Source organism: Siniperca chuatsi, linkage group LG2, assembly GCF_020085105.1.
Source record: "Siniperca chuatsi isolate FFG_IHB_CAS linkage group LG2, ASM2008510v1, whole genome shotgun sequence".
Taxonomy (NCBI): Eukaryota; Metazoa; Chordata; class Actinopteri; order Centrarchiformes; family Sinipercidae; genus Siniperca; species Siniperca chuatsi.
The window spans coordinates 7,247,202-7,270,294 of record NC_058043.1 but is presented as its reverse complement, the minus strand read 5'-3'; the positions used below and the strand labels follow the sequence as shown (position 1 = coordinate 7,270,294).

The window sequence follows — 23,093 nt, the reverse complement described above, 5'->3', positions numbered from 1 at the left end:
TAAGTCATTGACTCCTTCACATCTTTCCTTGACGTCATGACAATTTCCATAGAGGTCAAGGAAGTGTTAGACAATTTTTTTACTATTCGACCGCAGCCACAGTATTGTATAGTATTCCAGGATTCAAGGACTCAACACAACAGAAATCTAATAGTTTGGTTAAATAAAGTCGTCACAGGAAAAAAAAAAAAAAAAAAAAAAAAAAAAAATTCAGATTTGTGATTCTACAGAACAACACTGTCAGTCAAAAATAAAGAAAAGTTAAACATTGGGCCCAACTGCTAGCAGAGGTGGTAGCTTAATTTTTATTGAATATTTATAACATCTGTGGCTATGTCTCAAATATAAAAGCAATGATTACTTGAGGCACAACCTGGAGCCATTTACTGGATCAAAGTTGAATTTTAAGTACCTTATATTGCATTGAAGAAGTCGACATGACGGTCACCTGTATTCCAAACAAAACCAACCCAGTCTTCCATTCAAGATTTACAAAATAAGGAAACAAGTGACTCAGTAACTCAAATTAACCCATTAATCAGATAAGTTTCCATCATCAGACAGTGAAGAGCAGACAGAGAGAGCTGATCGCAGGTGAGCATCAGGAACATCCTTTTATTAGCCAAAGCAAAGGAGACTCCACATCATGTATGGTTATACGATCATACAAGTTTGTTCACGCAGACAACAGAAACAAAAATGAGCTTTAAGGTGAAAATATCCAAAACATTATCAAACATACATACAAGAAAAAGCTACCAAACTAAAAAACGCTACTGACTTCATCTCAGCACTCTACAGTCTCAAACACCTATTGAGCATGTGCTGCAGAAAGGCAGGGGTTTGGGGGGGGCATTGTTCAAACACAGCAACATCAGAAAAATGTGACAGAGGAAAAGGATTCAGCGGCCCAAAGTCATTATTTACAAAATAAAACACGAGTCAGCAAACTGTCCATCCCACATCCTCTACATAGCAACAGAGCACTGTTTCAACACAGAATTGTGTCAACATTTTACCATTGCAAAAGAGTGTCAGCCTTTTACAAAGGCAACAGAGCTTGATGTCAGTATAAATTTTACCATAGCAACGGGGCATGACAACATTTCACCACAGCAACAGAGCATAAACATTTGATCATGGCAACATAGCTTTTTATCAGAAAGTTCAATGTGGTAGAAAAGCTTTTCATCTACAGCATGTTTTACCATAGCAACATATTTTACCATAGCAACAGAGTATGTAAAGATTTTACCATGGCAAGAAATTTTACCATAGCAACAGAGCACGTACATTTTAAACCACAGCGGCACAGCACATTTAAGCGCATACAGCAACAATGTTTGTCAGCCTCATCATAATCATCATGTTACCATAGCAACAAAACAGGTGAGTATGTTCAGTGTGTCAACTCTGGACATGACTTGACAAAAAGCTGCATTGGAAACAGGGTAAGAAAGGACCACAATCCTGCCAATATCAATATCATCATCAGTTTGTGCTGTCAGAATCAGTGGAGGAGCTGCAGAAAAGAGTTTGGATCAGAGTCAGGGCTTACCTGACATTATCTACACACAGTTGATTTTGAGCCCAGAATCAGGTATGCTTTATATTGGCTTTCTTTCACCTGGATGGTTGATCCAGGTAGGTGTAACATCTTTTATCTTCAGTCAGTCTGTTTTGGGCTAGGTTTTAACCCAGGCTTATCTTGACTTTGCGTGCTCCAATAGGTCGGTCATTAAGGTCCATGACGGCGGCAGTGGCCTCCTCGTGGTTCTGGAAGGCCACCATGGCCTCGCCAGTTGGCAGGCCTTTCTCACTGAACTGCAGGCAGACTGAGCCTTGCAGAACCTGGTAGCCGTAGAAGAAGTCCATGATCTCGTCCACAGTTACAGTGAACGGCATGTTCTGAAGCTTTACAATTGTCGGGCCAGCAGCACCGCGTTGATTGTTGGGATTGTTAGATCCTCCAGGGGTCGGCTGGTTACGGAGACCATCAGCTCCTGGAGTGAACACCTGCTGTCCACCGGTAGCCCCGCCCCCTGGACGTCCTTGGTTGTTGTTAGCCCCTCCCCCTCGGTTCTGTAATCCTCCACCTCCTTTTCTGTTGCCATTGTCAAAAGGCACCAACCCTCTCATCCCATCCTGGCTGAATGGCGCTCCTCCTGCGGCTCCAGGTCGAAAGCCCGGTGGCTCCAGGATTGGAGCACCAGGAAGACCGGCAACAAGTGGAGGAGCCACGCCCAGATTCACGTCCCCCAGCCCTGCTGCCAGAGGAGGGAGAGGAGGAGGGCCTGCCAGCCCGTTCCCTGGCGTTGAGAATGGAGTCACAAAGGGGGCACTGTTAAGGTTCCCCATGGTGTTTCTGAGAAAGTTAAACTCCTCCCCACTAATCCCAGCAAATGGGTTGATCTGGGGTTGCTGGGGACTGGGCTGGGCTTGCTGGTGTTGGTTCTGATTTTGGTTCAGCTGGTTCTGGTTCTGGTTACGTTGGCCCCTCTTGTTCTGGGGAGGAGGATTCCTCTCAATTTCCTTCATCTGCTCAAAGGTCACCAGGTGGACAAAGGCATCGCGGCCATTGAGTTTTTGACGGTGCAGTCTTTCAGCTTTGCGGGCATCTTCCTCAGTCCGTAGCTGGAAGATAGCTTGCCCTAAACCGTTACCATGGCTATCTGTCAAAACCTTCAGGGTGTCCTCGTAAAGCCCCACACCCTCCAGGAAGGCACGGACATCCTTCTTGGAGACATTGTAAGGGATGTTGGTGATGTGGGCGCAGTTTCTGGGAGCTTTCAGGCCATCTTGGTTCTTGCCATCACCTTGTGCTGCTTCACGTTTGCGGATAGTGTCAATCTTTTCAAGCATTCCCTTCCGGCTGATTGGGTGGACCTGGATGAAGCGGGTGCCCATGTATTGCATGTGAGCACCAAGTGCAGTCTTGTAGTCCTGTTCTGTTTTGAACTCAAGGAAGCCCTCTCCTGTGGCTCGCCCATTGGGCCCATAGGCTATGTATATGCTTTCCTCCATCATGGCCAAATTGTTAAAGAAGTCCTTTATCTGTTTCTTGTCTGCCTCATAGGGAAGGCCCTTTAGGTAGACACAGAACTCCTGCCGGTGGGGAGACCTTGACCTTCCTCGCTGATCCCTGCCTCCTGCACCTGACCCAGCATTACCACGGCGGTGCTGCTGGTCCTGTGACTCGTTGCTGTTATTTAATTTGCTGTTATTGTGAGGAGCATGGCCTGTAGCATTCTCATTGAGGCTGGCCCATTGTCGCTCAGAGCCCGGGGTGATCTCGATGAACCTTTGGCCCATCATGCCACCTCCTCGCTTCACAGCTTCAAAGCTGTCCTGGGGCGAGAAGAACTTGACCATAGCCCTGCCAGATGGCCGACCCTGCCCATCCCTCAGCAGGCGAACCCCATCCACCCCCAGACCCCGGAAAAAACCCCTGACCTCCATCTCTGAGCAGGAGAATGGGAGGTTCTGCAGGAGGACAAACAACTCATCAGGATTGGCCACTCCTGCTCCAGCGGCTGCAGCAGCAGCAGCAGCCTTCATATGGGCCTGGAGGCCAAGAGAGGCCAGGGGGGAGAGAGGGTTGAACAGCATGGGGTTGTGAGTTCCAAGAGGGAGGCCAGAGCCCAGTCCTCCTGGAGGAGGTAGGGAGGGGTTGAAGGGAGGCATGGAAGACATATGGGGAAGGTGAGACATTGGAGGCACTGGAGGTCCTTGGGACAAGGGGGAGACAGTAGGAAGGGAGGACACTGGAGGAGGAACTGACATGGAGGGCAATGTGGGCATGGGGGGCATGGAAGGCATGCTGGGAAGTGGAGGGATGGGTGGGGGGCCTGCATTGAGTGATGCCAGAGCTGTGGTGATTGTAGGGGTGGAGCTGTAGCTGTTAGGGAAGCTGGGCACCACGCTGGCCACTGCCTTGTTGCTCGGTGGCGCCTGTGATGAGCTTGCTACAGTCGCTGAGGCCGGGGTGTTACTGAAACCCTGGTTTCCATGGCTACCGCTTCTCCCCCCTGCCCCTGGCTGCACTGTGGATATGGGGGTGGTGCCTGCTTGTCGATTGGCATTTCCTGCTGTAGGTGCAGCCGTCTCCACAGCACCCGCCCCAGCCTCAAACCTGCGGCGGCTGAGTTCAATCATGTTCTGCATTTCTGTCTTGCTACTAAGCAACAGTGACACTTTGGAGCCCTTAATGGACCCGCCTGTACGCATCATCCCCAGCCGAGCGTCCTCATCAGTGGCAAAGACGATGAAGGCCTCGCCATGCTCACCTCCCACGATGTGCACTCCCCCGTCAGGGATGGTAAGGCCAGAGAAGAAGTGTCTGATGTCCATGGTGCCGGCCACTATGGGCAGACCCTGCAGCCTGATGACTACTGCCATACTGACTGCTAAACAACAGCCCTACAACCTGGGGAGAAAGCAACACTACCGTCAGATGAAGACCAGAAAGAGGGTGACCAGTGGTTTCCAGATGTTTCATCAGGAAACTCAGATCTGACTTCACAGGCTAATAAAAGCTTAGCCAATACAGCTTACATTTCAGTTTCTTCACAATAATTCAGACCATTATTTAAACTTTGTGCAGCCATTTTTTGGGTCCTGACATTTGGAAACCAGTGGTGTTTGGAAGGGGTTTGGGGGTGAACAAATAGCAAAATTAGCAGGAAACTGGCAAAAAAAAAGCTCAACTGAAACTGTCTCTAGCCATCTGCAGATTTTAGTTTGATAAACTTTCTTTGAAAATTATGAGATCATGCTGCACGTCAGACTTTACGTTGGACCCCAAACAGAAGCAACGCTAAGCATTAACAGCTCCACTGTTCATTAATTTTTCAAGTGTAAAGAAATACATGGCAGGAAATAAAGGAATTAAAGAATGGCACTGATGTCAATAGACATATTATATACACATACACACACACACACACACACACACACATATATATATAATAAAAGCTAAAATCTGACCGAGGATACGAACAAGAAAGATCTTACAGAAAAGAAAGTTCCCAGAGGAAAAAATGCTCTCCAGACTGACGAGCTGATGCTGTACTGATACATGATACATTCTCAACAACAGATTAAAACATTTGCTATCTGTGATATCCTTTATTGCTTAGTCTGGCCAAGATTTCTGCTAGCTATTTAACTGTACCTCGTGGTTTGTTACATTTAGAATCATCTAACAGTATCTGAAACCAATTTGGTTGCTTACTGTTGTCTACCATGCAGTACATAGATATTGCTTGTAGTTTCGGCTGAGTCTTAAATAGTCATGCAACAATAAACCTTCATGAATCTCATGCAACTAAGCTGCGTGTATGGTTTCACTCAACAGAGGATTTCTGCAGGATATTGAAATCTGGCGAAAAGGACAGAAAAACAAACATTCCTGTTCAAAACATCTTGATGGAATTCAACATTTCACAGAACAGTTGTACGTTAGCTTCCAGTGACCGACGTATGTTGGTGTTTTCAGCAGTTGGCAGCTTGTGCTTAATCAGTGACAATAACTGGCTCTTATTCAGACTCAACAAAGTGTTGAATATTAAAGCATTGTGTGATGTATGATTTCAACATTACTAATAAAAGGTTTTCTTTAATCTCAACACAACACAGAAAAAAAACTACTAAACTCAAAAATCTCCACTGCCACAAGAGACTTGTGAACTAGCGGCAGGAAAACAAATCTCAGAATCAGATTGCAGCAGCTTTCCTACCTGACAGCAGAGAGACACACCTGTCCAAAACCAAATCCCATCATGATTAAAGCTGGCAGTGTACACTAGATTCAACTAGACTCAAACTTTCCTCACAACAGGTAAAGTAGTAAACTGAAGACAGGACATGATGAGGTACAACCAGCCAGCAACACCCTGCAAACACCAAGCAACAACAAAGTACCCATCAGGCGGCCAGCAACAACACAGAGGTGAGCAGGACTGATCCTGCTGCATCCTGAATCCTCAAACAGCACCAAATCAGCAGGCAGCACTTCAGCAACTGTTTGTAAAACACCACCACATGAGCAACATGTCAATCAGCAAATCTGCAATACATTGTCAACAAAACATTAGCATCATGTTAACAGGAGCAGTAACTTATCAACCAGAGCAACAAGAGCAACGTAATCAACATTTTAACAAAAGCAATGTCAGGTGCATGTAAACCAGAGCAACATTAACATCATGTCAACCAGAGCAACATTAGCATTATGTCAACCAGAGCAACATCAGCAACTGATTGCCAGCACAGCACCAAAGACAGCAGCTGATCAGAAGAGAAAGCAAACAGAAGGAAGGTGCAAAGCAACATGTTAGCTAACACTGATAAAAACATGTCCAACTGAGCAACAGCAGGTGGAGCAATGCTTGCTGCTTCCACAATCCTCGGCTTCACAAATGCCTCTGGATCCTCGGACAAATCTTCAGGTTTCTGTGCTCTCATTAACCCTGATCCAAGACTGTCAGACTATGCATTATGGTCCTGGATGGACATCCCCATTAAACTCGGACATTTCAGTCACTCTGCAGTTCATAAAAGTTGCTAGTTGAAGAATGTTGAAAATACAACATTTTTTAAAAGCCTGGTCCGGGTGTGAGGCTGCTACCTCAGTTTTCAAAACGACGCCAGACATCATCAACATTACCATCATCATTTCAGTGCTTAACCTCAGCACCAACAAATCACACCAACATATGATTGGCAGTTCACCTAATTCTTCTTCAAGATTGACTTTTTATGTTTTTTAAACCTGGACTTCCACTCCTCTTGTAACTTCTGGGTGTCACAACAGTCTGTGTAAAACATCAATAGCAGCAAGAGAATAAAATACAGCAGGAGAGGAAATAGCAACAGCTAATAATGTCAGAGACAACCAGAGTATCCAGAGTGAGGTGAAAAGGTTCGACTGAAGCTGCAGTTTGCACTCAGGCTAAACCAAGAAACAAAATGGAGCTGATGGGAGACAGAAAATAACCTCCTTCAAACAGCCAGAAAACCAGAAACTCTCAATTCAGCAAATTTAGGATTAAAAAGCAAAACACTGCCTTGATTTCTCAGATACATAACCGTCCACATGTTGTCGTCAACCTCAAAACACAGCAAAATATTTGGAATTGAATGAGAAGAGTGGAACACCATCCATGGGCTAAATAACTCAAACACAGTTAAACAAGTTAGAATCTATTTTAGAACAAGGATGAAGAAATTTCCACACATCAGGCAACTTGGAGCTCAAATCTCAACAGACAGGACAATTAGACAGGATCTGGCGTGATCAGGCTTGGAGCACACAGCCTTTTGCTGCACCTTATAAACCTTTAGCTGTAGCATTGTGTTCCAGATCTTATCCCTCCATCTATTTCAGGAACGATTGATCGTACAGAACTCCACTGACCTGTACATCCTGCACAAGACAAAACAGAAACAACTTACATACAGGAAATTGTACTACGGTGATGATTCTCCTTTTCTACATGGATTCACCATATGAGGTATCATTCACTGACTCAACTATAGCCCCTTTCAGATATGCATCTTGTTAAAAAAATGTTCCGGCAATTTTATATGTCAGTCTCATGTTTGAATAACCCCCCGTTACTTTTACGTAAAAATCACAACGGCAATCTGATGAGGTTGGACCTGTAACATTTCTCTAACAACAAATAAAATATATTGATAGAAACGAAAGAAAGATGAGCCAATTTTAAGTTTTTATAGGAGACAAGTCTGATCAATCTGAAAAAAATATTTTTCCACTCACGGCAGGGCCAGAGGCTAAAGAGGTTAAAAATAACTAACCACAGCAATCATCAAACCATCAGTCTCCATACATTTTCAGCTTTTATTCATGTAGACTGCTTATAGTCTGAATATCAGGCAGAACCCTTAACTTACAGCATGTGTGCAAATAGAAATTAAGTGAGAACAGTATAAAAATTGCTGCAGAATCCTATGTTCTATCTAATAAATGATGAAATTCATGTTACAATATATTTACAGATCAACAGGGTTGATTAGAGAAGCAGGGCGAACCTTCCTCATGCAGACGATGGTCATTATAGCCTGACCAATACAGGAGTTTTGAGGCCTATACCGATATTGATATTGCAGAGTTTGAAAAATCTGATAATGATATACCAGCCAATTAAAATTTTCTTTACACAACCCATACCATAAATAAACATTGTTGATAAGGTTCCCTTAATTTATTTTTAGTTTTTTTAAACAACTGCGATTAAGAAATGCACTGGGTAGGACAATTTACAGTAGAAAAATAAACGTGTCACTATTCTGGTGATAAAACTATAGAATGGTGACAGTTTCAAAACATATCTTTGGTCTTTCCTTACGTCAGTTTCTTGTTGTTTATCGGGTGACGTATATGCCAATACTGATATATCTGAAAAGAGCTAATATCTGACAATATATATCGCCCTTGCCAATATATCAGTTGGGCTCTAATGGCCATTACGAAACCAGGGAAACAGGCATTCAACTGAAAAATAAATTTTAAAATCCATCCCTGCGTTTGGTTATATTCCAATATTTGATGGTTCTGTCATTGAACAGAACAAACATTTTCATAACAGAGACCTACGTGTGAACGACAAACAGCCATCACTTTTGCAGACTCCATGTCTGAGAAGGGCTCAAGTCAGTGAAACTGTTCACTCTCTGAAATTCAGAATGTCGCCATGACAACACTCAACTTTCTACCTGCTCATATCAATCATTTTGTGATGGACGTGTGACGTCGCGGCCCGGGGACCTGGCGTGCGCTTGCGCTCTTCAGTGCGCAGCAACCGCAGTGCAATCGACAAACACTGAGCTATAGGCTATTAGGCCTAAACAAACAGTTCAGAACTCAAACCTCATCGGTTCATACAGTGAAGAAACTACAACATGAGCTGACCCGAAATAAAAAATACATAATAATATTAATAATGTGACGATTAGCTAGCTAACGGTAGCTAGCAGCTACGTACAAGACACCATTTTAAACAAACCTGCCTGAACGCTTTACACAAGCAGCATTATAATAAACAAATAACGTTATCCGACATGAAATCCTCTAAAGCGAGATCCTATCTAACTAGCTAGCTAGCTCCCCAGCAGAAATACTGAATGTAGCTAGTTTAGCTTAGCTTAGCTTAGCTTAGCTTAGCTACCTGAGCAGGCTAACACTCCATTAGCCATCTAGCTAGTTAGTGAACCTTGCTTTGTGTGTGTGTGTGTTAGAGCGGAGCAGCGAGCAGGATGCGCACTTTAAGCGGTTCCTCTCGTGCTCGGCTCCCGGTGTGAGTGTGTCACTGAGCGAGCTACCGCTGCTGGATTCTTACCGAGAAATTTGTCAACAAACACACTGAGGTTTAACTCATGAACGAAGCTCTTTTCGTCTCTCCTCTTCTCTCTGCGGGTTGCTACTGCACGAAATGTCGGCGCAAACACCGCGATACCAGACGTGACGACGCGAGACTACGGCCAAGCGTTTCCCTGACGTCAGAGCGACAGCGCCCTCTACCGGGTGAACAGGGCTAATGAAACTTAATGGGCGCGTGAAGGTCTAATTTCCCCTGAGTACATTCACGCTATATGTCCAAAAGTATGTGGACACCATGTCCCGTACACAGAGCCCGGACCTCGACCCCGTCCCATCCAGCACCTTTAAGATGAACGGGAACTGTGAGCCAGACCTTACCTCCCAACATCAGTGTTGGACCTCAATGATGCTCTTGTGGCTGAAAGGGGGGTGAATGGTGGAAAGTCTTCCCAGAAGAGTGGAGGCTGTTGTAGCATTAGATTAATGCCCATGGTTTTGGTCCCACGTGTTCAACCATCACACATGGCTGCAATGTTCAGATGTCCACATGCTTTTGGCTATGTAGTGTATCTAACAGATGTAAGTACGTTACAGATCAAGATTTTGCCAAAACATATGAGCATATGAACTGCTGGATTACCAAGAGGGCAAAGTGAGCAACTCCCCTGGTGCCCCAGACCCTCAGGGGTCATAAAAGCCCCAAGTTTACTGTGTTTTTGATTTGTCTTATTATGATTAATAGCACATTTGTGTGTGAATATGCACCACTCAATTACAGTATCAACTGAAAGGACAATAGCATTATTACTTCATCATAGGACATGTGCATTCATTCATTTATTTACTTGACAGTGAGAGGATACATACACAGGGCCATACCCAGGTTAATCCAAGCAAGTACTGTATGACCTCATAAAATACTTACACAAGGGTAAAAATTAGTAATAATGGGTGCTAAAACATATTAGTATTACAGTATAATATATATACTTACTATACTAATATTAGTTGTATACTTGTGTACTATATAGTATGTAAGATACAAGGTATAAATGAAAATCAAGGAGGTATTGGGAAAAAATTTCACTTCTCTTCTATGTACATTGCTTCTGCTGATGTTTAGTGGACAGTAGTAATAAAGTAATATTTTTTAGATAATACTTTATCAGTTATATAACTTAGGTATTAAATATAAATCATTAAGTTTGTATGGTATTTTTAATTGTCTGTGTTTTGTTCTGTTTGCTGAGTTGTGTGTATTTGCGTAGAGGCATTGCAAAATAAGGCTATGAATACTGTGGTGTGTAGCACTTGTCCAAGAATTATCCCAATAAAAATAAACAAACAAAAGTCCATTGCATAATCATGAAGCAGCACTTTATTGGATAATAATGTATATGATGAGAGTAACAGTAGATGCTGGTGTCTAATAAATACGACAGTTCTAAGCTCAGCTGATTACATGTGTGGCAGAAGTGTGACACTGAGCCTCAGTCAGTACGTGAGAGACTGGAACTGAGCTGTTTTTACTCTCCACCATCTTGAAAATCAGCCGTTGTGGTCAAATCAAGGCTACCGTCTTGTAGAGTGTTCCAGACTTAAAATAATCAAACTGCGGCTGCTAACACTGTGTTTGACTGGATGCTCTCCGAGAACAGCTGCTAATACTGAACACTGATGTGGAAAGAAAAAGAAAAACTGCAAGACTGAGTTCTGGGACAGAGAGGAGAGTGTATCTACCTGTGAACCGTGCAGGAGACAATAGGTGAATAATCAAGTGAAAAGTTCTGACTCAAAGAATTATTAGTTAATCATCAAATCTTCAGATGAGTCAGTGAATGTAGGTCTGCTGCCTTCAGTCCCCAGCCTCCCTGAAGCAACACTGCCCATTGTTCCTATTTTATTTCTTGTCAGTGGGGTCGTTGCCTGAGCCTGTATCACTAAGCCAGATTAGCTGTTTAGCGAGCTTTCTTTGCGTTTAAATCAGGTTTTCTGGCATCACAGAACTGGTTCACTTTTAACCAGGGTAGATCACCATGGTAACCGCGATAGATGACTATGGTAACCTATGCTGCAGAGCTAACTTGCTCCAGAGCAAGTTCACTTCAGAAGATCAGATCAAAACCTGTCAACAGTCCAGTACGGACCAATCAGATCACTGGAAAAATGGAGTCATCATTCCTGTAATTGTAATTACTGTAATTAAAGGTGGGGTATGTGATTCTGGAGAATACCATGATATAGAGCGAACAACGACACAGCAAGTAATATAACTAACATTAGCTAGGTCATGGGTTAGCATAGCTAGGTTGTGGGTTAGCAAACTGTCCCTACAGTTGCTGCTGAGAAGCTAACAGCCAGAGAGAACGAGAAGGTTTGTTTGTTTCCCATTTACAGAGCCAGGGCTGCGTACAAACACCAGAGTTTTTTTAGTGCACACACAGAACGGACAGCTAGCGGATCGTGAGAAGATATTTGCTGGATTTGACAAAAATACGTGTATTGGATGTATAAAAATCTCATACCCCACCATTAAGAACTACTCTTTCATGTGAACATCCTTAGAGCGGGATTAATAAACCCAGAGTTAACTCCAGTTGCTAACCAGCTTCATGATACCATCAGCAGGATCACTGATGTTAGACTCAGTGAAGCCACGTAACCCAAAGAGAGCCAGTCTAAGACGAAATGACTTCATGATACAGGACTCGGGGTTCACAGTCTCTAAAAACGTTTCAGTCAAGGTTGCCACGTGTTGGTAAACTCTCTGAGCAACATCTCCTACAGAGCAACTAGAGGAGCCTCTATGGAGAAACAGAGCTACAGCTACAAACAGACTTCAAGTCAGACAGGAAGTTTGTGCGTGTTTGTATACAGGAAGGAAAAGCTGGTCTATTCCCAGAATTCCCTGGGAATCATCATCATCATCATCATCGTCGTCGTCGTCAGTCAGCTAGGATGCAAACAGGAAGTGGGAGGAGTCTAGTGCTGCGACCACTTGATGCTCTTTAGATCGATGCCTTCTTGAACCATCTCCCACAGAGGACTGACAGACAGAGAGCGAGAGAGAGAGACAGGTTATTAGGTGTTACACTATTACCATTTAGTACACATTACAGATAATATTCCCATCACTCACTCATGCAAAGAAATAAACTTGACAGAGATAGAAACAGGCAGGGAGAGAGAATTTTAGAGTATAATTGCGGTTTATTACAACTTGGGTTTTATTTTGATAGTTTTGTCCATCATTTCTATCAGTAATAATGACATTTTACCCCCCAAGTTAATATCTGAGATCTGGGAACATGGTGATATCGCAAAAAAGAACCAGTCTAACCAGTCAAGAAACATGAGCAGTCAGACGATCAGACAGGTTGGAACAAATAAATTAATTATCTATTTATTTGAAGGTCAAACTGAAAGTGAGTGCACCTGAAATGCCAGTAATAATCCCTCATTGCACAGGAAAACTCTGTGCACACAACTACAGTAAGTACAGTAGGTCAAAGTTGAAGCATGAAGTGGCTACAGAACGGACAATTTGGGTAATAACGTAACCTTTGTTTTCTCTTACAAATAGGTTTGTTTCCAACTGATCCATCTGACTGCTCGTGTTACTTGACCCATCACCGTTTTCCCAGATCTCAGATATTACCTTGGTGAGTACAGCGATATTATTACTTATAGAAATGATGGACAAAACTACCAAAATAAGATCAGAGTTAGAATAAACCAGAATTATCAGTCCAGCTGAACTCACCTCATCTCTCGGAGTCTGGAGACCTGCTGGATGCATTTCTCTGCTGTGTAGTCAACCTCGTCTTCTGTGGTGAACCTGCCAATACCAAACCTAACACAAACACAGGTTTACATTAACCTACATGTGACTCAACTGAAGTTGCTTCTAACCAACATTAGAATCAGGACTATTTATAGAATCATAATATACTCCTGAAGTAATGTTATTTAATTTAAATGACAAATAAAGTTAAACTTGATCATAATCTGGACTACAGGGAGGATGGTAAATGTTTGTACCTGATGGAAGAGTGAGCCAAGTCTTCATCTGCTCCGATCGCTCTGAGGACATATGATGGCTCCAGAGACGCTGACGTACATGCGCTGCGTGCACAAACACACAAATATTCATTCATCTAAGTTAAAACTCTCCTGTGGAGTTAACTCGTAAACAAAAAGTTGTTTCTCACCAAAACACACTGTGTGTATCCTTGAGGTCTAATAAAAATGTTGAATGTATTTCCTTCCTCATAAATCATTTGCAAAGCCGATATTTTCAATATTTGAAATTGTGCACTGTGTAGATCCATGTTTGCTAACTTGCAGTCTTCTTCATTCATTGCTACGCTGGTTTGTGTGTTACCACCGCCAACTGTCAGTCAGTGGAGTAACGTGGAATAACAGGCAGCAGGAATGTGAATCATGCCACCTGCACACAAGCATGTGCATCCACGTGAATGATACAAACAAAATGGGAACCCATTTGCAAAAACATTTCTCCATAGTGCAACTAATGGTCAATAACTCCACAGGGTACCGTTAGATTTACATATATAAAAATGGTTTGAATAAACAGCTCGACTCATCAGGAGCCCCTCCTCCAAATAAAGCTTGAGGTCTGTTTTTTTTTTTTAACATGAATGTATGTCTGACCTCCCAGATGACAGAGCGACATCCTTCAGCGCCATCAACAGACTCTCTCCCTCCACATAGGCAAAGGACAGGTTGATACAGCCTGAAAAGCACACACACAGTCAGACAAGTCCATCTACTGTATTGAGAATTTTTTGTCAATATAACACAGACTTCCAACAGAAACCTCTAACTTTCACTGACTTTCAAGTTCATGTTGGTAGAAATTCAAGCATGTGACAGTGGTGTGTTTTTGTGCAAGAGTTTCACTTCTGTGTGTGTGTGTGTACCAGGATAGCGTTCTTGTGGATCTCCGTTCATGATGACGTCAGGAATCCCAGACATGATCTTCTGGACCAGACGATTAGCCAGCATGGACACTCTGTGATGATCATACTGCATGCACACACACACAAACACATATTAAGTCCCAGGATGTTCGGGTGAGTTTGTTGTGTCCTGGGATGTTTGGGTGCGTTTGTTTTACCTCCATCTCCTGCTGGGCGATGTTGCAGGCGGCTCCCAGCCCCACAGCCAGCGGGGTGGGGACGGTGCCGGAGCGCAGCCCCCTCTCCTGCCCGCCCCCGCTCTGCAGCGGCTCCATACGCACTCTGGGCCGGCGGCGCACATACAAAGCACCCACACCTATAAACACACACACAGGCAATCTAACTTCCAAGCAGGTGGAGAACCACAAGGATCAAAACTAGACCCCCTGTTAAATCAATACATGCTGCTGTTAGGCCAGATTTTAACCAGATATATTTTGAAGATACTGAAATTTACATTTCTCTTTCACCAGGTGTCTATGGTCCTATTGACTCACTCTGTCAGTGCACTGAATAAATCAATGACTGGATGTGCCATTATTATCTCTTGCTAAATAAAGACAAAACTGAGGGGATTGTTTGGCACCTACAATGAAAGTGAGAAAGGTAAGAAATCTAGGTGTTCTCTCAGACTCAGCAGTTCAGAATCAGTTACAGCATCAGCCTTATATCATCTAGTAAAGGTGCCAACATGATCTCAAAAAGTTGATCTATGCCTTCATCTTGAGCAGGCCAGACGACTGTAACAGCCTTTTCTCAGATCTACCAAAGAAAGCTCTGTGGTAACTACAGTATGAACCTTCTACAACACTGAAGTCCGCTGACTTTTGGTCTGTCGACTGTTCCAACTGTCAACACAAATCATGTGGAAGCTACATTTTGTCACTTGGCTACGCTCATTAAGAACAACCTCCTTCTCAGATTTTTACATTACTGTGTTCAAATCTAGGGTGTGTGACATCATCATCACTGTAGGTTTCAGCTCCTCAGCCTCACAGGAGATTCAACTGTCTCATTAACTTACACTTTCACTGACACTTCAGCTGCTCTCACCTCGTACATGTCAATTGACGCTTGGACTGATTTTTGTTCAAGTGAAATTTCAACTACATTTCAAATGCTTTCATTTGTATCTCTTCAACTGACAGTTCAACTGCTTTCAGTGCTTACACAACTGACATTGCAGCTGCTTTGATGTCTTACTCTTCAAATAATAATTCGAATGATTTCACAACTTGCACTTAAACTTCTTTCATCTGCTATTTTGTTTTCTTTCAGTATTTGTATTTCAACTGCAACTTTAACTGTTTCAATATTTCAGCTATTTCATGTTACAAGTGCTAAATTTTAGCAGCAAGCAGATGTAAATTTTCTTCAGAACATTTAGCGTTTTCTAGCTTTATGCAATTTGTAAAGCACTTTGAACTGCCACGTGTACGAAATGTGCTGTATAAATAAACTGCGTAGCCTTGCCTAATGGGCTAACAGTTAAGGGTATATCTACAGTAATGCTCTGGCTAACCTTTGGGTCCGTAGATCTTGTGACCGCTGATGGACATCAGATCAACCTTCCAGTCCGTGACGTTGATGGGAATCTTTCCGACAGCCTGAGCGGCGTCAGTGTGGAGGAAGACTCCTTTAGAACGACAAATCTGACCTGTGGACAGGAAGAGGAGAGGTCAATTAATCTGGTGAAGGCTGTACGTGGTCAACGTGGGGATCTGCTTTATTCTGAATCACTGTAACATGGATGAGACACAGTGTATATAAATGTTTCAGAAATCTGATTTCTGCCTAACGCCGGGAGTAAATAACATGTTGCCATAGTTACCGATCTCCTTGATGGGCTGCTTGACTCCGATCTCGTTGTTGATGGTCATCACCGACAACAGAGAGGTGTCAGGACGGATTGAGGCCTCCAACAGCTGAACACACACACATACGCAGTTTTTAACAGATACAATGACTTGTGTATGTTGTCTGTACATGCTGAACGTGTTCACTCTGCAGCGTGTGTACCTCCAGGTCCAGCAGTCCGTTCGTCTGGACTGGCAGGTAGGTGATGTTGAATCCTTCGGCCTCCAGAACTCGACACGAGTCCAAAACACATTTATGTTCCGTCTGCGTGGTGATCACATGACGCTTCTTGGACTGGTAGAACCTGGCCACGCCCTGCAGGTGAGGGAGAGGCAGGGTCACTACTGACATCACAAACTGGGTTCTAACTCAGTGTTGTTTTTTTAACTGTACTTTCCCCTTTTGATTGTTCTCACTGTGATCTCATTCTGTTCTTAATGGGTTCTCGTATGAATGGTCACACCAGCATTTAAAACGGTGAAATTTTTGCGGTGAAATTGATTCATTCCAATGGATTTGCTGCGATCAGTGGCTTTTCTGACGCGGACAAAGTAAATCTGGGCAAATTCAAGTTCAACTTGGGTGAACTTTGACATCCGAATTTCAGGCCAATGACCAACAGCAAACTGTCTTTACATTGCTGACCTTTCAGGAAACAGAGAGCTGCTGGAGAGTCCAAAATGGAGGAAACTATCGTAGCTGTGTGTCACCATCCAGTTTTATTTAACATCCTCTGTCGGAGTATAAACTGTTCCACAAAAGAGCAATGGTTAGCAGACAGTTATGAGATGGAAGTTGGTGGCACAAATACGTCTTTTGAATAAACTGTGAATGTATTTTCTAGTTAGCGACTGAGCTAAGCAAATGAGTAAGTCTTTACTTAGCCTCTTCAATAACTTTTTATTGAACTGAAGGGTGTACAATGGTGAACAAAATGCCAGGGGGGAGTAAACAGCACAGTACAGAGAAAATAGAGAGAAGTTCGGAGAGCTATTGTGACTGACTAGTGCTAGCCCACCTGGCTAGCATGTTAGCAGTTCACCAACTAGCCCAGCGAGTAGTCATTATGTCACCTAGATCCTAGAACCACATATTTCACGAAGACGCACGGATTAATTTCTGGTGTGACCTTCATCCTGTTCTCACTGTGAACCAAAACAAGAGGAGGTAGTGGTGAGAGGTGGAGGGAGGCATGATGAAGAGGAGGTAACGCAGAGGAGGAGCAGAATGTTACCTTGATGGCCATGTTGTTGGACTCGGTGGCTCCGCTGGTGAAGATGATCTCTCTGGGATCTGCTCCAATCAGATCAGCCACCTGCTGCTCAGAGAGAGACAACACACAGTCAGTGTCTCTCTCTCAAATGTAGATTTAATGAAGTGAGGACCACAACTAAATACACAGCACATTATACAAGGTTTACAATGTAGATATAAAAATAAAAGAGTAAAGGACAACTAATGGTTTACACATTACTACACAGTGCACTGTAATGAAAAAATTACTAAATATATATATATATGATATGAATTTTACTTTGAAAAAACGTTTTCTCTCTCTCTCTCTCTGTACAGACAGAGTGTCTCTCTACCTTCCTGGCCGTCTCCATGGCGCTCTCGCTCTCCCAGCCGTAGGCGTGTGTTCTGGAGTGAGGGTTACCGTAGTAATTCACCTGGTAGGGCAACATGGCGTCCAACACCCGGGGGTCCTACACACACACACACACACACACACACACACGTTAAACTGTAAGTGCAAGTAAGTGTAAGTAACTCTCTCTCTCGGACTCTGACATCAGCTGGTGAAGCCTGTAACCATGACAACATGGTTGGCAACGGTTACCATGGGCGTGGTGGCCTGGAAGTCCATGTAGAGGGGACGGGGCTCATCTTTCTCCAGTTCATGTTTCTTTATCAACTCTGAAGCACAAAACAACAACAGACACACAGTCAGCTGGTTTTACTCAGATTTAACCAGATCTGTATGATCCTGGACTCAAACAGTGGCTCAGACATCTGAGACAGACAGGTCAGTACTTGCTGAGTCATTTATCAACTGTGTCTGTAGAGCCAAGTATGGAAAACTGTCTGTATCATGTTGGTATCAAAACATATTTGTATGTATATCTACACTTAACTTGGCAGTTCATGCACTGTTACCTTATACCGTATTATTATCATCATCAACTGGTAAACCCACTTTGTACTTCACACTTATTTTATTTTATACTTGTTTTATTTTATACTTATACCCACTTGGTACTTAATTTATTTTCTGACCTGTATTATAGTGTAATATATTTTTTTACTTAGTACTTCTATTCCTGTGTGCACTGACGTGATAGTGAGCTGCTGAAGCAAGAGTTTCCCCTCAGGGATCAATAAAGTATTTCTGATTCTGATGCCATGTGTATTATTATCTTTTTTATATATTCGATTTTATAATACATAACAAAAACAATGCACGTCCTTACATGTGGAACTGCAAACTACAACGTTCCCATCAGTTTACTGTGTAACAATACTTAAAGGTGCCCTGTGGACTTTTCTTGTAAACAGACAACAAACATGTCAAGTGTATTTCCTTCCTCGTAAAACATTTGCAAAGCCGATTTTTAAAAGTATTTTAAATCCAGAATTGTTTACATCCATGTTTACTAGCTTGCAGTCTTCTTCTTCCCTGGCTTTGCTGGCGGATTGCAGCATACCTTGGCATGTTACCTCCACCTGCCAGTGGAATAGCGTGACACCATTGGTAGGACAGTGTATGAAGCCACACGTAGACGGGCGTGCATGTGCGTCCTCGTGCAGGTGCACAAGATAAACAAAATGGGGACCCACTCATAGAAAAAGGCTCCATAGCACTACTGGAGGTCAAAAACTCCCCAGGGAACCTTTAAAATCACTGTATTGTCATTTTGTACACTGGAGCACTAAATGAATGCAATTTCCATCTCCTGTAAACGCAGTACTGTACATGGAGAGAATGACAACAAATTTTACCTTGATATCTTTACTGCATTTCTGTGAAAACTTTAAACAATACCTGCTTCAAGCTTCATTAATGTGGCCATTTGGTGATAAACTGAATCTCTTTGGGTTTTTGGACTAGAGTGGAAGAAATTAGGTTGTCTGAGTCAGTGTCTTCGTTTAAGTCTCGTCTCAAAACACATTTTTATCTGAAAGCAGATCCTGATTTTACCTGAACTGGTTGTTTATTTTACTGTTTATTTTATTGCTTTTGTGTATTTTATGTATTTTATTTCTTTATATTTCATCATTCACTGTGGTATTTTATTTCTCTTGTTGTGAAGCACTTTGTACTTTGTTTTGATAAGTGCTCTATAAATAAAGTTTTATTATTATTTATAGTACGACTAATACTGGATTTCTGAGCCCAATTTCAATATTTATGAGTTTTTAAAAATCTGATAACGATATATCAGCACATATTAATTTTTAATATAAATAGAATAAAATAGAATATAAAGAATCATTTACTGATAAAGATCCATAAATGTGATTATAGAAATAACACTTTTTTTAACAGAAATAACATTTTACAATGTAAAAATAAATGTGTCAGTGCTCTCAAACTATGTAATGGAGGAGTTTCTAAATGATCTCAAACATATCTATCTATCTATCTATCTATCTATCTATCTATCTATCTATCTAGTATATAGTGTTCAAACGTCTTGTTTTGTCCAACCAACAGTCCAAAACCCAAAGACTATCTCAGATATTCAGAGAAAGCACAAACACATTTTTAAAAATAAAGAAAATTAAAAAAACTGATACAAAATAAAATGAAAAATGTAATTAAATTCAGGTAATAAAATAAAATAATACAAAAAATCTAAACAGAGCTGGAACCATAGGATGTTAGACACTCTGCCTGATAAATTACTTAAATTATTAATCAAATATCAAAATTGTTGACTATTAAGTTTCTGTCAGTCAAGTAATTCCTGAGGTTTTATTGTTTTTAATTGACTTTATAGTATTATTCTTCTAATCTTACAGACGGCTCACACGTCGTAGTACGGAAGCCTAATGTATTCACTTGAGAAAAGAAATTCTGCTCTGTTTTTCTGAATTAACGAGATAATTATCTCAAAATTACAAGATACATTTTCATGGGGGGGAAAGTGCCCTGTTTTTCTGAAAAAAATCCAGCAAGAAGTTGTCATTTAGCTCGATTTCATGGAAGCAAACGTCTCGCCTGTTTAGTTTAATCCAGTTTGGTTTGGGTTTAGGACATTGGGAGAAAGGCTACTCCTGTCTTAAAGTAATATCAAGGGCGTCGGTTTGCATGTCTGCCTGTCCCGCTCTGTTTCAGTACTAAGGACAGCGCCGCACCTACACACACAAACCCTAATTTACTAATTTCACAGCACATACGCCACTTGCTTGGCTGTGTGTGTACAGAAGTCACATGATTGTGTCTCCACCAAAGTGTAGATCAGAATCAGAAATACTTTATTGATCCCCGAGGGGAAACTCTTTTGTTCCAGCAGCTCACTATCACGTCAGTGCACACTTGAGAATAGAAGTACTAAGCAATTCAAAATATAATACGCTATAATACAGGTAAGAAAAATTAAGTACAGTGGATATAAGTATATAAACTAAAATAAGTGTAAGTAACAAAGTGGATTTACAGGTTTTTAAGTATGTATGGTATAATACAATGTAATTATATAAGTTATAGTGCAATAATGAGTACTGTCAAGTTAAGTGTAGCTTATTAAGATGATTATGAGACGGTGGATGTTGCACAGCAGTAATAGAAGTATGAATAAATATCAATAAATAGGGATTTTTAAACTGAAAACAGAGTATATTGCACAGGAGTATTAAACAGAGAATATTGCACAATTATTTCAAGTATTGCAGTGATGTTAATGACCCAATATCCAGTTTAATGACTTAGGGTCATACAGACTGAGACTTAGAGGGAGGAGTTAAAGCTACGATCAAACCTACGCACCTGAGTAATATAGATGGTATTGTTATTAGTTTGTCTCAGGACTTGGCCCTTTCTGTGTTTCTCCAGGATCAGTTGAACCGACATGGCATGCTTCACAGATATAAGATGACGCATCTGAAGAGCATTCAGGCTGGCAATGTGGTGACTTAACAAATAATGGAGAAAATACTGGATTACTTAGCGTAAAGACAGGAGTAGCCTTTCTCCCAATGTCCTAAACCCAAACCAAACTGGATTAAACTAAACAGGCGAGACGTTTGCTTCCATGAAATCGAGCTAAATGACAACTTCTTGCAGGATTTTGAGCTATCTCGTTAATTCATTAAAACAGGGCAGATGTGTTTTCTCAAGTGAACACATTACGCTTCCGTATAATTGCGTAACGTCTCAGTTTGTAGCTGTTGCGAAGTTTCCCGACTCCATACTAAACTGCGTCACTTTGGGATTAGCTAGCTTCATGCTAGCTGCTCTGGGCCAAATAACCAGGCTAACTTGCTCCGGACTGTTGTTACCTTTCTGCAGAGTGCTGGCGGCTCTCCGGTCAGAGCCCAGCCGGAGAGGGATCCACGAGACCGGCCTGAACAGCCGGGAGGAGACGGTCCTGCCCGGGGAAAGCATCTGGACAGCGCGCTGGTTTCACCTGGAGACCCACTGACCTCCGACAACAACAACTCGCGGACCGCAACTAAAACACCAGTGTAAACGGGTACCTGATGGTTTCTGTGGAGGAAAATGAAGAAGATGATTCACGATTTAAGAATAAATTCTTAATGGGAGCGAAGTTTGGTTTAAGAAGCGTTGCCGCCTGTCAGTTACGTCCAGGTTACAACAGAATCGGTCAGTGTCAAGGTAGACACGCTAACAACGAACACTTCCGATGATGATTTCCAGAATAAAATGTTTTTAAATGATCAGCGTGAACTTGTTTTGACTTAAAAGTAAAAACATAAACGTTTTTAGTTAAAAAATAGCAAAACACTTAAAATAAATATAAGTGTTGTACTCCAAATAAGATTTAATGTTTAAAACATTTTACTTTATTTGGTTTTTCCGAGGCACACCTCTTCCTCTCCGAAGCTTGAGCCCGTGACTCTCTGCAGCTTGACGCAGCTTGGTGTTTTCAGTTGCACAAGAAGCGGAAACAGAGGGCGGAACTTCCGCTGGACAGGCTGCGCTCTCACTGGTCAACATGCGTTGTTTTGGTCCTGTTAGAGGCGGGGCTACGGCCTTTCTCTGATCTCTGATTGGTTACAGCCAGAAGTTTATGACCCGTGGGTTCAGCCCATGGATGTATATAGAGAAGCCTCCCACAAGTTTCACTTTGTAAAGTCCAGACCCGCTGAAAACCTGTTCTCGCACCTGATATTAACGTAAAGCCTCCACATCCAGTTTGTCACGTTACATTAACGCACATTTTTGCAAATCTGTAGGTTTTTATTTTGTTGTTATTCTTTTTTTCTTCATACTGCCAATAGTTGCACTTTCCATCTTCTTCATTTTAAAATATATATATTACATATTTTAAGTTTAGATTTCTATTTATGACTTGACTTTTATAGTACTTGTTTTCTTTTCTTTTACTTTGTTTATTTTGACCGTTATGCACCACAACACCTAAGGCAAATCCCTTGTATGTGAAAACCTACTTACCTACTGCTGAAGGCAATAAACCTGTTTCTGACACAGTCTACAGTTAAAACTCAGTTTCTCAGCTGCTGTGGCACAATCATCTGTGTGCAATTCACAAGTCAGTTTTCTCATAACATTATATGTATTTCTTGTTGCTTGACCCAGTGATGCACTGTCTTTGCCTTTGTGACCAAAGTAGATTACACTGCTTTTCTAATGTTTTGTATGATATGACTCCTAACCGCATTTATAAACATGTAAATCCTAACATGCAAAATATTGTGTTTACTAC

The 23,093-nt window shown here is 42.0% G+C and overlaps 2 protein-coding genes and 1 long non-coding RNA gene across 4 annotated transcripts in view; 1 reads left to right on the top strand and 2 right to left on the bottom strand.

Moving 5' to 3' along the window:
* Positions 1-9,516, bottom strand: part of cpne1 (copine I) — a 34,876-nt gene extending 25,360 nt beyond the window's left edge. Inside the window, exons 1-2 of one of the 2 annotated variants that reach the window (XM_044211535.1) lie at positions 9,363-9,516; positions 596-4,426 (exon numbers count right to left, since the gene is read on the bottom strand). In XM_044211535.1, the coding sequence (XP_044067470.1) occupies positions 1,693-4,398 (2,706 nt within the window). In that variant the 5' untranslated portion in view covers positions 4,399-4,426; positions 9,363-9,516 and the 3' untranslated portion in view covers positions 596-1,692. Of the gene's footprint in view, positions 1-595; positions 4,427-9,362 lie in introns of those variants that run through there. The other variant, XM_044211542.1, reaches the window with a different exon arrangement.
* Positions 9,517-10,698: 1,182 nt separating this feature from the next.
* Positions 10,699-22,037, bottom strand: nfs1 (NFS1 cysteine desulfurase). The gene is made up of 13 exons (XM_044168657.1): positions 21,685-22,037; positions 18,023-18,099; positions 17,772-17,888; positions 17,417-17,500; positions 16,345-16,497; positions 16,157-16,250; positions 15,848-15,982; positions 14,484-14,641; positions 14,287-14,392; positions 14,018-14,099; positions 13,385-13,468; positions 13,107-13,196; positions 10,699-12,389 (listed from the first exon to the last, which is right to left on the bottom strand). Exons 1-13 carry the CDS (start codon positions 21,788-21,790, stop codon positions 12,326-12,328), a joined length of 1,350 nt encoding a protein of 449 aa, XP_044024592.1. The 5' UTR covers positions 21,791-22,037; the 3' UTR covers positions 10,699-12,325.
* On the top strand, positions 21,889-23,069 carry LOC122862859. Its single transcript, XR_006374858.1, has 2 exons — positions 21,889-22,021; positions 22,228-23,069. It is a non-coding gene; the product is annotated as an uncharacterized LOC122862859 (long non-coding RNA).
* The last annotated feature ends 24 nt before the right edge of the window (positions 23,070-23,093 follow it).

Excerpts from the sequence above, each read along its gene's own strand:
- nfs1 (XM_044168657.1), bottom strand. The coding sequence starts at position 21,790 with ATGCTTTCCCCGGGCAGGACCGTCTCCTCCCGGCTGTTCAGGCCGGTC. Across the intron at positions 16,251-16,344 it reads ACGGACTGCTGGACCTGGAG|CTGTTGGAGGCCTCAATCCG; the intron begins GTACACACGCTG and ends GTGTGTGTTCAG. Across the intron at positions 14,100-14,286 it reads TCCACAAGAACGCTATCCTG|GCTGTATCAACCTGTCCTTT; the intron begins GTACACACACAC and ends TGTGCTTTTCAG.